Source organism: Gnatocerus cornutus, chromosome 5 (genome assembly GCF_029298725.1).
Source record: "Gnatocerus cornutus isolate USDA-ARS CGAHR chromosome 5, icGnaCorn1.1, whole genome shotgun sequence".
Taxonomy (NCBI): Eukaryota; Metazoa; Arthropoda; class Insecta; order Coleoptera; family Tenebrionidae; genus Gnatocerus; species Gnatocerus cornutus.
In genome coordinates this window covers 5,796,650-5,809,988 of record NC_142237.1, presented here as the reverse complement: position 1 = coordinate 5,809,988, position 13,339 = coordinate 5,796,650, and the positions used below count along the sequence as shown (strand labels likewise).

The 13,339-nt window shown below is 34.7% G+C and overlaps 1 protein-coding gene, 1 long non-coding RNA gene and 1 pseudogene across 3 annotated transcripts; all 3 read left to right on the top strand.

Annotated features, from left to right (window-relative positions):
* The first annotated feature begins 637 nt into the window (after window positions 1-637).
* LOC148173887 (uncharacterized) lies at window positions 638-3,686 on the top strand (annotated as a pseudogene). The gene is made up of 3 exons (XR_015770196.1): window positions 638-766; window positions 1,281-1,351; window positions 1,436-3,686. The product of XR_015770196.1 is annotated as an uncharacterized LOC148173887 (transcript).
* A 716-nt stretch (window positions 3,687-4,402) lies between these two features.
* Window positions 4,403-6,463, top strand: LOC148173886 (uncharacterized). Its single transcript, XR_015770197.1, has 3 exons — window positions 4,403-5,767; window positions 5,813-6,097; window positions 6,375-6,463. It is a non-coding gene; the product is annotated as an uncharacterized LOC148173886 (long non-coding RNA).
* Window positions 6,464-8,369: 1,906 nt separating this feature from the next.
* LOC148173885 (sodium-coupled monocarboxylate transporter 1-like) lies at window positions 8,370-11,746 on the top strand. Its single transcript, XM_088036763.1, has 12 exons — window positions 8,370-8,569; window positions 8,616-8,775; window positions 8,822-8,887; window positions 8,949-9,000; window positions 9,053-9,120; window positions 9,247-9,404; window positions 9,451-9,591; window positions 9,637-9,855; window positions 9,907-10,090; window positions 10,140-10,388; window positions 10,434-10,706; window positions 11,707-11,746. Exons 1-12 carry the CDS (start codon window positions 8,370-8,372, stop codon window positions 11,734-11,736), a joined length of 1,800 nt encoding a protein of 599 aa, XP_087892889.1. The 3' UTR covers window positions 11,737-11,746.
* The last annotated feature ends 1,593 nt before the right edge of the window (window positions 11,747-13,339 follow it).

The following is a 13,339-nucleotide window of genomic DNA, read 5'->3' as shown; positions in this document are numbered from 1 at the left end:
CGTACAAACTATACATATGTTAACAACATGAGTCGTTTATAGATTTTATTCCATGGTTTCTTTTCCTATATTGTAATTAGGTTGTCATTGTTTTTAGAAACCTGCAAAAATCATAAGCCGATGGCGGCAGTAAGTTCAGAGTTAGCTTCCGAGGCCTTGAGGACTGAGCAATTTACTGGAGTGGCTACCTAGGACCATAGGACCAACATTTGGCTAAAGATTGATGCAGTTGCAAATCTTGAAATTTAAGTGACGATGGATCATAACTTGGAACATAAATATGCTTATGATAGAAAGAAATCATTTTACCTCAACCGAGGGATCATTCTATCTCTAGTTCATGGCTAAAATGAGTCTATTGGAGTTTTGCAATAAATTCTTATTTTTATGAAAATAGTGTAACAATTTTAGGCGGACTTGTAGTACATTTGTTCTCAAAGCTCCTGCATAAGTGATAAATTTTTCAGTTTAAAATTCTGCAGCTACAGGACTAAAAACCAAAAAACCTTAGAGGGATCATTACACCCATAGAAAAAATAAAAGTTATACATAGAACGCCAACTTTCCGTAATTTTTACGATCCCGTAAAACCTTAGCGTAAAACGATAATATATTTAGCGCCATCTAGTCCAGGATCGCGCGCGACGCTCTTTCGGTCGATAATTCAGTTTTGTCCGTTCCGCTCAGAGACGTTTCAACTCTCTGGTTCTGCTGCGGTCTGCGTTGACAGTTATAAGATAAGTGTTTGTGTTAATTGTTAAAGCTGGTAAGTAATAAAATGTCTTGGTATAGTTTATCCGGTGAGAGATTGGGATATTTCGACAGTTGTCATATAGGTTGGTAGCAAATTATGCTACAAAATACACTAAAAACACTAAATTCCTACGCGAAATGGGTTGACAGGGTTGTCAGTAACTGGGGTTATTTTGTTATTTTAAATTTCGCGCGTATGCTACACTTTTTATCGCGTAGATTTAGTGACTTTTCTGTTTCAATCTCTCACCGTGCAAACTAGTTTATCCGGTGAGAGATTGGGAGATTTCGACAGTTGACATATAGGTTGGCAGCAAATTATGCTACAAAATACACTAAAGACACTAAATTCCTACGCGAACTGGGTTGTCAGGGTTGACAGTAAGTGGGCTTATTTTGTTATTTTAAATTTCGCGCGTATGGTACACTTTTTATCGCGTAGATTTAGTGACTTTTCTGTCATTCAATCTCTCACCGTACGAACTATAGTAATTTCTGGGATAATGAAATTTATTTTATTTGTGCAGAATCAATGGATCCACCACAAGCAGATGCTGACGACGATGGAGATCTTTTCAATAAATCTACCGATAGCAACGTAAGTGAAATTATGTTCTTATACACCATATTCTATTTATTATTTCACAAATATTATTGTTCATTAACCTTTTTCTATTCACAGCCACCGTCTGGAAAACCAGATAAGATGCTCGGTACATCGAACTTTTTAGATCTTCTGGGGACGATCAGTGAGTCGTATTACATCGACAAAACCATTCTAATATATGTTTTCCTTAATGTTTGTGGTCGCAGCCGAGTGCTGCTGACAGCGCCACGCCGTTTCGGAAAAACTATAAATCTTGCGATGCTTGAGACTTTTTTTGTGTTGCAAGTGTCAGCAGAAGAAAGTAAGATGCTATCAGAAGATGAACTTCTAATGAAGATAAAAGAGACTAGTAATTACAAGCTGTTTCAAGAGCATCAATTAGCAATAACAAAGAAAACAGATTTGATGAAAAAGCATTTTGGGAGATATCCTGTATTACAAATTTCCTTCAAATGTGACGTCAGCATCAGTGGTATTAAGGATGTAATTACATTCTATAGGAGAATTCTAAGTGAGACCTTCAGGAAACATTATTATTTGCTAAACAGTGAGGCATTACTCGACTCAGATAAAACTGTATTTAAGAAATATTTGAACAGAGAGTGGAATGTACCAGAAGATAAAGTTGAGATATTTCTCGGTTTGAAAACTTTGGCCGGATACCTCTATGAGCATTATGGTAAAGAAATAGTATTACTTGTCGATGAGTACGATTCTGTTATCACGCGAGCAATGTTAAAATTCAAGGCAAAAGATGAATTGGAAGATGTCATTGAGTTTTGTGTAGGTATAATCCAAGCTGCTGTAAAAGAGAATTATAAAGAAAATTGGATAAAGTATGCATTCATCACCGGAATCTCTCATATCTCCGGAATGGGCCTTTCAGGTTCAAATATAAAACCATTCAGATTTCTGGAAAATCACGACTTTGTTCCTTACTATGGCCTGACAACTGGGGATGTTACGCAATTGTTAAAGAAAACATATGGGTTTGATGAAGATCGAATTGGGGACGTACGAAAGAAATTCAACGGATATTCTACGGTTAGGGGAGTGCAGATATACAACACCTGGTCTGTGCTAGAATATGCTAGCAAAGCTAATGAGGATGATTTCACTTATGAATGGCAAGACACCGGATATATTGTAGGTCTCGAAAAAGCTTTTAGATTCCCTGAAATTATGAAAATAATTCAAACAAAACTACTGTTGGATCATCCCATACAGATTAAAAAATCGAAGTTCTTAACAGTAGAAGATGTTCTGCATTTGGTAAACATAATAGGAGAAATTGATCCTCAGCATGTCAATTCTCTACGTCCTGATCTATTCTTCTCATTTATTCTCGAGCAAGGCTATTTGTCATTTGTAAAGGAGAAGCCTGGACAGTTAGTAGTACCCAACGACCAAATCAAAAAGGAAATCGAGAATAAGATAACAGGCTTTACCACTGGAGTGTTTGACGGTGATACTAACTACGTATATTGAGAAGTGCAAAGAATTCCTTATGAAAATATCTAAGATGAACTGTAATCATGATGATTTCAAACAATTTCATGTGAATCTTGAAGTTGTTCTACAAAAATATGCAGCAACATGGATTAAAAAAAACGAAGCGAACATCCGTTGCACAATGAAAATTCTGGTCGATAATTTGGGATTTAAAGACTGTGCTGAACTTTTGTTTAATATCGAAGATGTTGGTGCAGAACTTAAAAGAATAATCGATTTTATTCTTATTAAAGATGATTTTGTAATGATTTGGGAAGTTAAGTATAAGGAAAGCAACAAAAAAGCCGTACTTTGCATAAAAGACAGAGAGTACTTAAAAGTACTTGAAGATACAAAGATAATCAGAAGTCCCGTAACACGTTGGGTCCTAATAGGGATTAACATGGATGAAAATGGACAAGTTTCAATTGGTTACTTACAGAATAACGACAACTTTGATCAGATGACATTAATTCCCTAGTTATGATCTCAGATGAGTTTTCGTTTTTTAAAACTTTGGTTATGTAATTTTTCTTTCCTGTATTACAGAAATGTTTTTGTTAATGATGAATGTATAAGTTTGAGGCAAGATTTATTTTTTAGTTATGATATGTCAAATGAATTTTCGTTTTTTAAAACTTTGGTTATGTAATTTTTCTTTCCTGTAATTGCAGAAATGTTTTTGTTAATGATGAATGTATTAGTTTGATGCAAGATTTATTTTTTAGTTATGATATGTCCGATGAGTTTTCGTTTTTTAAAACTTTGATTATGTAAATTTTTCTTTTCTGTATTACAGAAATATTTTGGTTAATGATAAATATATAAGTTTGACGGAAGATTTTTTTTTATTTTACGAATCTTTTAAAGAAGATAGGTACCAAAAACGTGACGTTTCTGAGAGTCTAATCAAGTTTGATGTTCTTTTTTCAAGACATTATGAAACTTGTAGACATCAAACTACAACCAAAGCACTTTAATTATAGTTATTTAATAAACTAGTTTGTTAATGAAGGCGATTAATGATCGACACTGTTTAAAGCACGAACGAGCGAAGCGAGTGAGTGTCTTTAATAGTGGAGATCATTAATCGCCCATTAACAAACGAGTTTATTACAACGTTTTATCGTTGACCACACAATACCTTTATTTGGGTGACAAAATGGGCAAGAGTTTCACGGAAAAATCATTATGATAAAAAAACATAGTTACCATTGAAAAAAATGACATGCGAATTTTATCAACAAGTGTCACCATTTTGAAATACCCTACCGGCTGCAGTGGTCCAAAGCGCAAACGATGCATGTTCAAGTTTATTACCGAGTAAAAGTAAATATTCAGAAATAGAAACATAGTTGAAGATAATGCCGTAGTTTTTGTTTTATTTCTGTGTGTATTTCTGGTTGCATATGTCAAAATGTCAAAATTACAAAAAGAGCTGCATAATGAAAAAGAGAGCGTTAATGACACCCATTAACGCATCCTTTTTCAGACAAACTGATTCATTAATGTCGACATTAATAAGAGGTCAACGATAAAATCTATTATAGGCGTATTGGTAAAACACTTGCGCTCAATTAAAGGAGTCTGGTACGAATTTCCACAAATCCAACTTTTGTTCTGAGTTCGGAGTGTTGAAAACCGAGGGATTTGGATAAGATTTTTGCCTCCTGTTTTAACATGATTTTTGCATGTGCCAATTGGCTTGGTCTAGAAATGAAAAGTATATTGCGGTGTTTAAAAACAAGAAATTTTGTAAACTTTTTTTTGTTGTTTTTAAGGTAACTTTACTTGATTCTGAATAATTTTTCCGTGTGCCCAATTTCTGGAGGTCTATAAATTTTTGAGTATTTTTGGGGCATATAAAAATTGACGATTTTAGGTCTTTTTCGATTAATTATTTGTGGGGAAACAGAGAACTAAAATTCATTATAGGCGTGTCGGCACAACAGAAGAAAAAAATTTTGAAGGACCTTATGTTTACAGAGCTGCCATGCTTTAATTGTATTATCGAATGCTGTAAGGTTTTTTTGGGTGTTTTTAACGTAATTATGATGGATTTTTCCATGTGCCCATTTTTTGGTGGTCTATTGAGTTTCGAGTGCTTTTTGGGAGCAAAATTATGATTTTTGAAGGAATTTCACAACATTAGTTTGTAAGGCGCCAAATATACCTCTTTGATTTGGTGTTGTTTTGCTCTTTTTTTGCATGCGCCAATTGGTCTGGTCCAGAAATACAAAGCCATTTTGGAGTGTCTGAAAACACGGTATGTTGTAAGTTTTTTCGAGTGCTCGTGAGATAATTTTGCATGATTTTGGGTGATTTTCAACGGTTTTTTCATATGCCCAATTTTTGGTGGTGTACAAAGTACTTTTGGGGTGTATAAAAATTAATGCTTTCTGAAGGGTTTTAGGTCTTTTTCGGATGTTTACCTTTAGGAGAACAGGTGAATTTGTAAAATTTTGCCTTGATTTTTAAGACGCCAAATGTCCTGGTCCAGAAGTAAAAAGCCATTTTGGGGTGTGTAAAAACAAGGTATTTTGTTAGTTTCTTAGGGCGTTCTTGAAGTAATTTTGCATTATTTTGCGAGATTTTAACGGTTTTTTTCGTGTGCCCAATTTTTGGTGGTCTACACATATTTGAGTACTTTTGCAGTGGATAAAAATTAATGTTTTTTTGAGAGGTTTTATGCCTTATTTGGTTGTTGACTTTTGGGAAAACAGCTAAATTTGTAGGATTTTGGCGTGATTTTCAAGGCGCCAAATGCCCTAGCCCAGAAGTAACATTTTATATTCTACTAGTTTCGGCGGCCGCTACGCTGCTAGTACCGGACTGATCGTACCTCACACTCTACCCGTTTCTGTAAGCGGTTGTGAAAGCACTTACGGTGTCAATGTTACCTTACCACCTGAAAAAGTAAGCAGATTTTTGTCACATCTCGTTTTCTTACTGTTATTTAAGGTTTATCCTGACGAGACTGGTGTGTTTCCATTGTTTCGACTGTCATATCTTTGGATTACACCAGTTGGTGTTCTTACTGTCTTAACTGTCGGCACTTTAATTAGCTTTTTAATCGGAAAAACCGATTTGAGAACGCTGGATCCTGATCTTATTTCTCCTGTGTTCCAATGGCTGTTTCCAGAGGAAGCTCAATTACATGCTGGATCGGCTGTGAAGAAAATAGAGCATAAAAGGCTTTTAGGGGGATTTGCAAGGTTAACTAATTCGGCCTCATTTCATCTTACGGTAAGTGGAGTACTAGCTTATCTAATTTCGAATTCTTACATGGTTCAGTTCTGATTTTGAGATTTTGTAGTTTTTAGTTCATATCCTTACATAATTATAGTAGATGTATTCACCAAGTAAAGTAATATGAATTTTTTTGGTACAGATACTAGGAGCTTTTTTTAGTATTTGAATGAAATACATATTAAGAAACTGAAAATTTTACTTTCAAACTGAAACATCTAATAATTTGAAGAAATCTGAAAATTTCCAATCTTCCAACTCCTCTTTTTTTTAGGCAATGAGAGAAGCTGAGAGCCCCGAAAGAAGATAAATTATTACAAGTTTTTATCGTTCGTGGAGTAAGGATAAGTAATTTATTTTTAATGAATGTCATTTATCTTTTTATATTGTACTTATATGTACCTACCTATGTACTTTTGAAGAAGATCATTATAATATATTTTGTTACACTGTAGTTTTATTTTACTTTTCTAGAAGCCGCAGCATGTAATTGTGGTAATCGAGTGGACAATTTACACAGTCATGTGTCTTTAGTTGGAAGTGTTTTTATCGCGTAATTCTGAGCCTGAAGTACTTTAATGTTTTCTTCACTTTTTCTTCAAAAGTTGCAAAGTTATGGATCTGTCTAAGAGGTCGATTTCAAGTGTGACTTGCGTTACTGCAAATCCCATTTGCAACATAGCAACGCCAATCACATTGCTCATACCTTGGCAACGGTTGCAAATTTGCGTTAACGCAGTGACTTGAAATCGACCCGTTAGACTGTGGGTAGGTTGCTGTAGCAACAAGTGGAAAATAAAAGTAAAAATATTCTTTACGACCCAAAAAAGTGAAAGTTGACTTGAATGGCAGTCGCCCAGCACTAGCAGCATGGCAAAAAGACACAAAGAAACGATATCAGTCAGCAGTGTTTGTTTTGCACGAATAAATGAAGATCATTAACCGAGTAATCTTAAACAATTTTTGCTCATTTTACGCGGAATTTTACGCTGATTCCAAACTGGTCGATATATTCACGTACGTTAATAAATAATCAAATTAGGAGCGTTTAAAATTGCGGATACTGAATTTTTAGTTCCTAAATCTTTAAAGCTCGATATCATCCAAGCTAAGGCAGAGCGAAAAAAGCGATTTTTACCATTATTTTCCTCGCGCTTTTTTACATAAGAATCCTGTCTTAACTCGAACTCAAAAAAAAATAAGACCAAACGTAGCTAGCTATCGTATAGATTTAGAGAGTTTTTTTAGCTTTTAGAACCTAAATATTTCCGAAACAATGACAGATATAAAGATGTAGTTGTAATTTTTAACCATTTTGGAGCTTATTTTATGCAGAATTTTACACAGAATCCAAAACTGGGCAATGTATTCACGTATATCAATAAAAAAAAACGAATTAGAAGCGGTTATTGTTACGAATAGTGAATTTTTAGTTCTCAAATGTTTCAAGCTCTATATCTCTGAAACTAAGACAGAGCGAAAAATGGGGTTTTGACCAGCGTTTTTCCGTTTTTTTGCTAAAATCATACATATGTTAACAACATGAGTCGTTTATAGATTTTATTCCATGGTTTCTTTTCCTATATTGTAATTAGGTTGTCATTGTTTTTAGAAACCTGCAAAAATCATAAGCCGATGGCGGCAGTAAGTTCAGAGTTAGCTTCCGAGGCCTTTGAGGACTGAGCAATTTGCTGGAGTGGAGGTTAGGACCATAGGAGCAACATTTGGCTAAAGATTGATGCAGTTGCAAATCTTCAAATTTGAGTGACGATGGATCATAACTTGGAACATAAATATGCTTATGATAGAAAGAAATCATTTTACTTCAACGGAGGGATCATTCTATCTCTAGTTCATGGCTAAAATGATTCTATTGGAGTTTTGCACTAAATTCTTATTTTTATGAAAATAGTGTAAGATTTCGGTTACAATTTTAAGCGGACTTGTAGTACATTTGTTCTCAAAGCTCCTGCATAAGTGGTAAATTTTTCAGTTTAAAATTCTGCAGCAACAGGACTTAAAACCAAAAAACCTTAGAGGGATCATTATACCTTGGTGTCCCCTAAATAAAATTATGATTAATAATTGTCAATTTTGAAAATTCATCGTTTAGATGACAGTAAATTTCTAACGAGCGAAACTGTATCGGGGTTAGTCTTAGTTAAATTTTGAATGTCACTAAGTGCACGGGCAGATTAATTTTCATTCAAGAATTTTGTCAGTCAATTGCTAGCAACTCGATTGACGACAGTCTTGGTCTTCTTCCCAGATGAAGCACTTTATTTATGAATTCGGAGTGGTCGACTATGTTATATTCGCGGCTTTTTTACTCTTATCCGCTCTCACAGGAGTGTACTTTGCTTGTCGAGGCAAATTTTTCAAAAAGAAGGAGCCGGAGACGCTTAAAGATTATCTCACCGGAGATCGAAATCTGAAACCTTTTCCAGTAGCTTTGTCCTTAGTTGCAAGGTAAGTTGAGATTTCAGTGTTACTTCTCCACAAAAGTTAATTTTAGTTACATATCGGGAGTAACAATGCTGGGGACCCCGACAGAGATATATATATTTGGGGCACAATATTGGCTCATCGTTTTCGCAATGATTGTCAGTGGAATTACAGTGGCCATGGTGTATTTACCAGTATTTACCAAACTTCAAGTTTCTTCTTCTTATGAAGTGAGCGCTGTTACTCATTTCTTATAATTTGTATTGTTTTTTTCAGTATTTGGAGCTCAGGTTTAGCAAAACTCTTCGAGTCGTGGCGTCTTTCTGCTTTCTTTTCGATGAGGTAAGTGTTGGTTTTGATTAAATTATTAATTAATTGTTTTAATATGCCAGGATTTCTACAGATCGTGTTTCTACCCATGTTGATCTACGTTCCATCCCTTGCCTTTAGTCAGGGTAAGTTGTTCTTCTGGTTTAAAATTTTTTTACTGGAATATTGAATTTGTAGTGTCTAGAACTAATCTTCATCTGGTTGGGATAGTTGTCTGTGCTGTTTGTGTATTTTATACCATTGTGGTGAGTTTAACTAGATTCTTATTTTTCGTATTTCCATTAGAATCCATCAAAAGCTCAATTAGAAAAGAGTTTGCAACTAATCACTCAGAACGATTATACCTAAATTTTTATTACTTCTTTTTGCAGGGTGGAGTAAGAGCTGTAGTGTATACCGACGTTTGGCAAACCGCTCTTATGTTCGTTGCCGACGTGGTAGTTGTAATTCTGGGAGTCGTTGCCATCGATGGCGGAATGAAGACTATTATCGACCGCGCTATCGATGGCAACCGGTTACAACGACTTAAGTAAGTCCAATTTTAAAGAAACTCAGCAAATAAAGACCATTTTCAGTTTCAATCCAAGCCTTTATGAACGCTACACGGTCTTCAGTGTTTTAATCGGTGGATTCACATACTGGACAGCCTTCAACGCTGTCAATCAAACGATGGTACAAAGATACTTGTCTCTGCCAAACGACCGACAAGCCAAAATGTAAACAACATCTTCAGTTTCTGTCTTTTAGCATCTTCATTTCAGTTCCGTGGCAATCTTTACCTTCGGCGTTGTGTTCTTCATATCATTGTGTTGTTTCGCTGGTGTTTTACTCTACAGTACTTATTATGACTGTGATCCTCTAACTGCGCATCGAATTTCTGCTAGTGATCAGTTACTTCCGCTTTTTGTGGTGGAAGTTGCTGGACATTTAAGTGGTATTCCTGGGCTGTTTATTGCTGGTGTTTTCGGAGCAGCGTTGAGGTAAAACCGCTCTATTTTATCGTACTTTGTTTTTAACCACATTCTTTCCAGTTCTTTATCGGTGGTTCTTAATTCCTGTGCTGTGGTTATCTTAGAAGACGTATTTCGAGGACTGTGCCATATAAACCTGTCGCAAGTTACAGCAACAGTCATTTCCAAATTGATTGTTTTAATTTTGGGTGTAATCGCTTGTGCTCTCGTTTTGGTGGTTGAGCGCATGGGAGGAATTTTTCAGGTACTACTTGTAACAACTACGAAATAACCTCTACATGACTGTTTTCTAGGTAGCATCCGCTCTTACGTCCATAGCTGCCGGTACAATGTTCGGAGTTTTCACCCTTGGAATGTTAATACCGTGGGCCAACGATCAAGGGGCAATCGTTGGTACAATCAGTGGATTTCTAATGGCTTGCCTCGTAAGTTTTGGTAGCCAATTCGCTGCTAGTGCCGGACTCGTCGTACCTCGCGCTTTACCCGTTTCTGTAAGCGGCTGTGAAAGCACTTATGGTGTTAATGTTACCTTATCTGATAAAGTAAGCAAAGTTTTGTTACATCTCTTTTTCTTATTGTTATTTAAGGTTTATCCCGACGAGTCTGGCGTGTTTCCATTGTTTCGACTGACATACCTTTGGATTACACCAGTTGGTGTTGTCACTGTCTTAATTGTCGGCACTATAATTAGCTTTATAACCGGAAAAACCGATTTGAAGACGCTGGATCCTCAGCTTATTTCTCCTGCGTCTCAATGGCTGTTACCAGAGGAAGCTCAATTATATGCTGGATCGGCTGTGAAGAAAATTCAGCATATAAGACTTTTACAGGGATCTGCAGGGGCAAATAATTCGGCCCCGGTAAGTAACAGTCTCAAGTCTCAAGGGTAATAATAGTTATTTATGTATTAAGGGCATAATGTGGATGTTTATGTTCAAGGGCAACTAGATTACAAGGTCGAGGGCTTTTGGCCCGAGACTTTGTTAGTTGCCCGAGATACATAAACATCAAGTTATGCCCGTGGTACATACAACGTTTTATGTCTTACCAATAAATTTTGATTTTTCAAAAATAAATAATTTTCCACAAATATTCTGTTCTTAAATCTACATAAAGACTTTACATAAAATACTTCACATGTAGTTTTGTGTTAGTTTAAAGATTTAATCATTTTAATTACTAATTTCTAATTTAATTACTAACCTCAAAAAAACACGCGCGCACAGTGGAGCATGGCTAGCTATGCAACGCAGCGAACTGCAAAGCATGAATGTGTTACAGCCTCAAAATAGAGAATTAAGGACAAAAAAAAACTACAACCAGTTTATTTATTCAGTTACCTTTTGAATTTGACTGTTTGGTGTTAAGTTTAACTGCATTTTGAATATAGCGGGCAAAGAAAGCAACTCGATTCGTTGCCAGTCGCTGTTTGTTGTGAGGTTGCTATGACACTTTAATGCCCTAGGGCGTAATTGTACCTTTAACGTAACGCAAATCCGAACCATAAAGAGCCAATAATTAAACGATAAGTCATAAATTCTTACATGGGTTAGTTCTGATTTTGAGATTCTACAGTATTTAGTTTCTTGGTTGTTCATTCTTTTACATAAATTATAGTATATTCATTAAGACGAGTCAGCGCATTCCTCATTGAACTTCACGTAGCAGCAATTTGCGTAAAATCGTATCAAAGAATAATGATTTTTTATCAATAACTAATATAAGATTCCGTTTGGCTTTGTTCTAAAAATTCCGCAACCTGCACCCAATAGGAATGCAGACCAAATGTGTTTCTAATATCCAATAATTTAAAGGAACCGGAAATTTTAATCTTTTGACGTATAATTTTTTTGGTTTTAGGGAACAAGCGGGACTGAAAACACCGAATGAAGATAATTAGTACAAGTTACGTAATTTTTTCTATTGAAAGTCATTTTTTTATATTGTACTTATACAATGTACCTACCTATTTACTTTAGAAGATCATTATAATATATTTTGTTACACTATAATTTTATTTAACTATTGAAGAAGCAGCAGCATATAATCACGAGTGGTAAAGTGGACAATTCACGCAGTCATGTGTCTTTGGTTGGAAGTGTTATTATCGCTTAATTATGAGCCTGAAGTACTCCAATATTTTCTTCACTTTTTCTTCAAAACTTTCAAAGTTATGGAACAGTCAAAGACTGTGTTGACATAGTACCTACTACAAGGTGTTTATAAATGTTTCCAGTATCAAGCGTGGCTTTGGAATTCCTGTCGTACACTATTTTGCCGCTTCGTTTTCATGGTGAATATAACTATCAGCAAAATTATTTATAATGTTAGTTACTTCAATGACGTTATAGTTACGGTTTTGTGCCCAAGTTTTCGATTTTGAGGTTTTAAACTACAACTAGAACAGTTTATTTCTTAAAACTTACTTTGCTTCATGTTTGAGGTTAACTGCAAATGTCAGTTGACAAATCTAAACCCACATTTGTAATGAGCGGCAAATTTCTTTGACATTTCATAGCCACCCTTGATGCTAGAAACATTTATAAACACCTTGTATTTGTTGACATAGTGCTTTTAGATTGATTGCTGTAGGAACTAGTGGGAAATAAAAGGAAATCTACGATCTCGAGATTAACTGATTTTTGTCGTGAATAATTTGCGTCCTTACACTCTTATATAATAAATATCTATAAGGCGAATCTATTAATAACACTTGCAATATTGTAAATTATAAGTACAGCCTACTGCGATTTTTTAATGGGGCCGTTTTCCAATATTTTGCTTCACATTGAAAATATCAATAAATATTATTAAGGAAAGTTGCTTATATTTTCGATTTTTAGACCAAATTTTAGTCCAAAATTCACATTAACTTTTTTCTATTTTTCAAAATTTTAAATTCGATCAGCAGTTATGCGGTTCAATGCCCCCCTAACTGTATCTTCATTTTCATTGAAAATTTTGAAAAAAAATAAAAATTAACGTAGATATGAGCTTGTATTCATTTTAATTGCAACCGCCTGTAAATGGTTGTATGTGGTTGAGATTTTTCGATTGCGCAATCTTTAATGGTTTTTTGTTAAATCAGAACTAGTTCCAGACTGAAACAAACTTGAAACAAACTTTAAAACTCTACTTAAATTCAATGTTTATTTCAAACTTCAGAAAGCAATATTAATTTTTCTAAAGAATTTGGGGAAAAATGGATTTTTGGGTAAGTATATACTCTCAGTTGAATGATCAATGTCACATAGCAAAATACAAAAACGGTTTAAAAAAATTGGTTTGCATGTAGAGTTCTGATAACACTGTGAAACAAAATTTTACAAAAGTCATATTTATCTGTTTTTTTTTATTAATATAGTCGCAATTTGGCTTTCTTTTAAAGAATATAAATACCATTTGTGTGAGTTGTCCTCAAGAAAAATAATAAATTAATTTGGAAAATTAACTATTATATTCATAAAATAAAACAAAGGTGTTAAAAAACCAA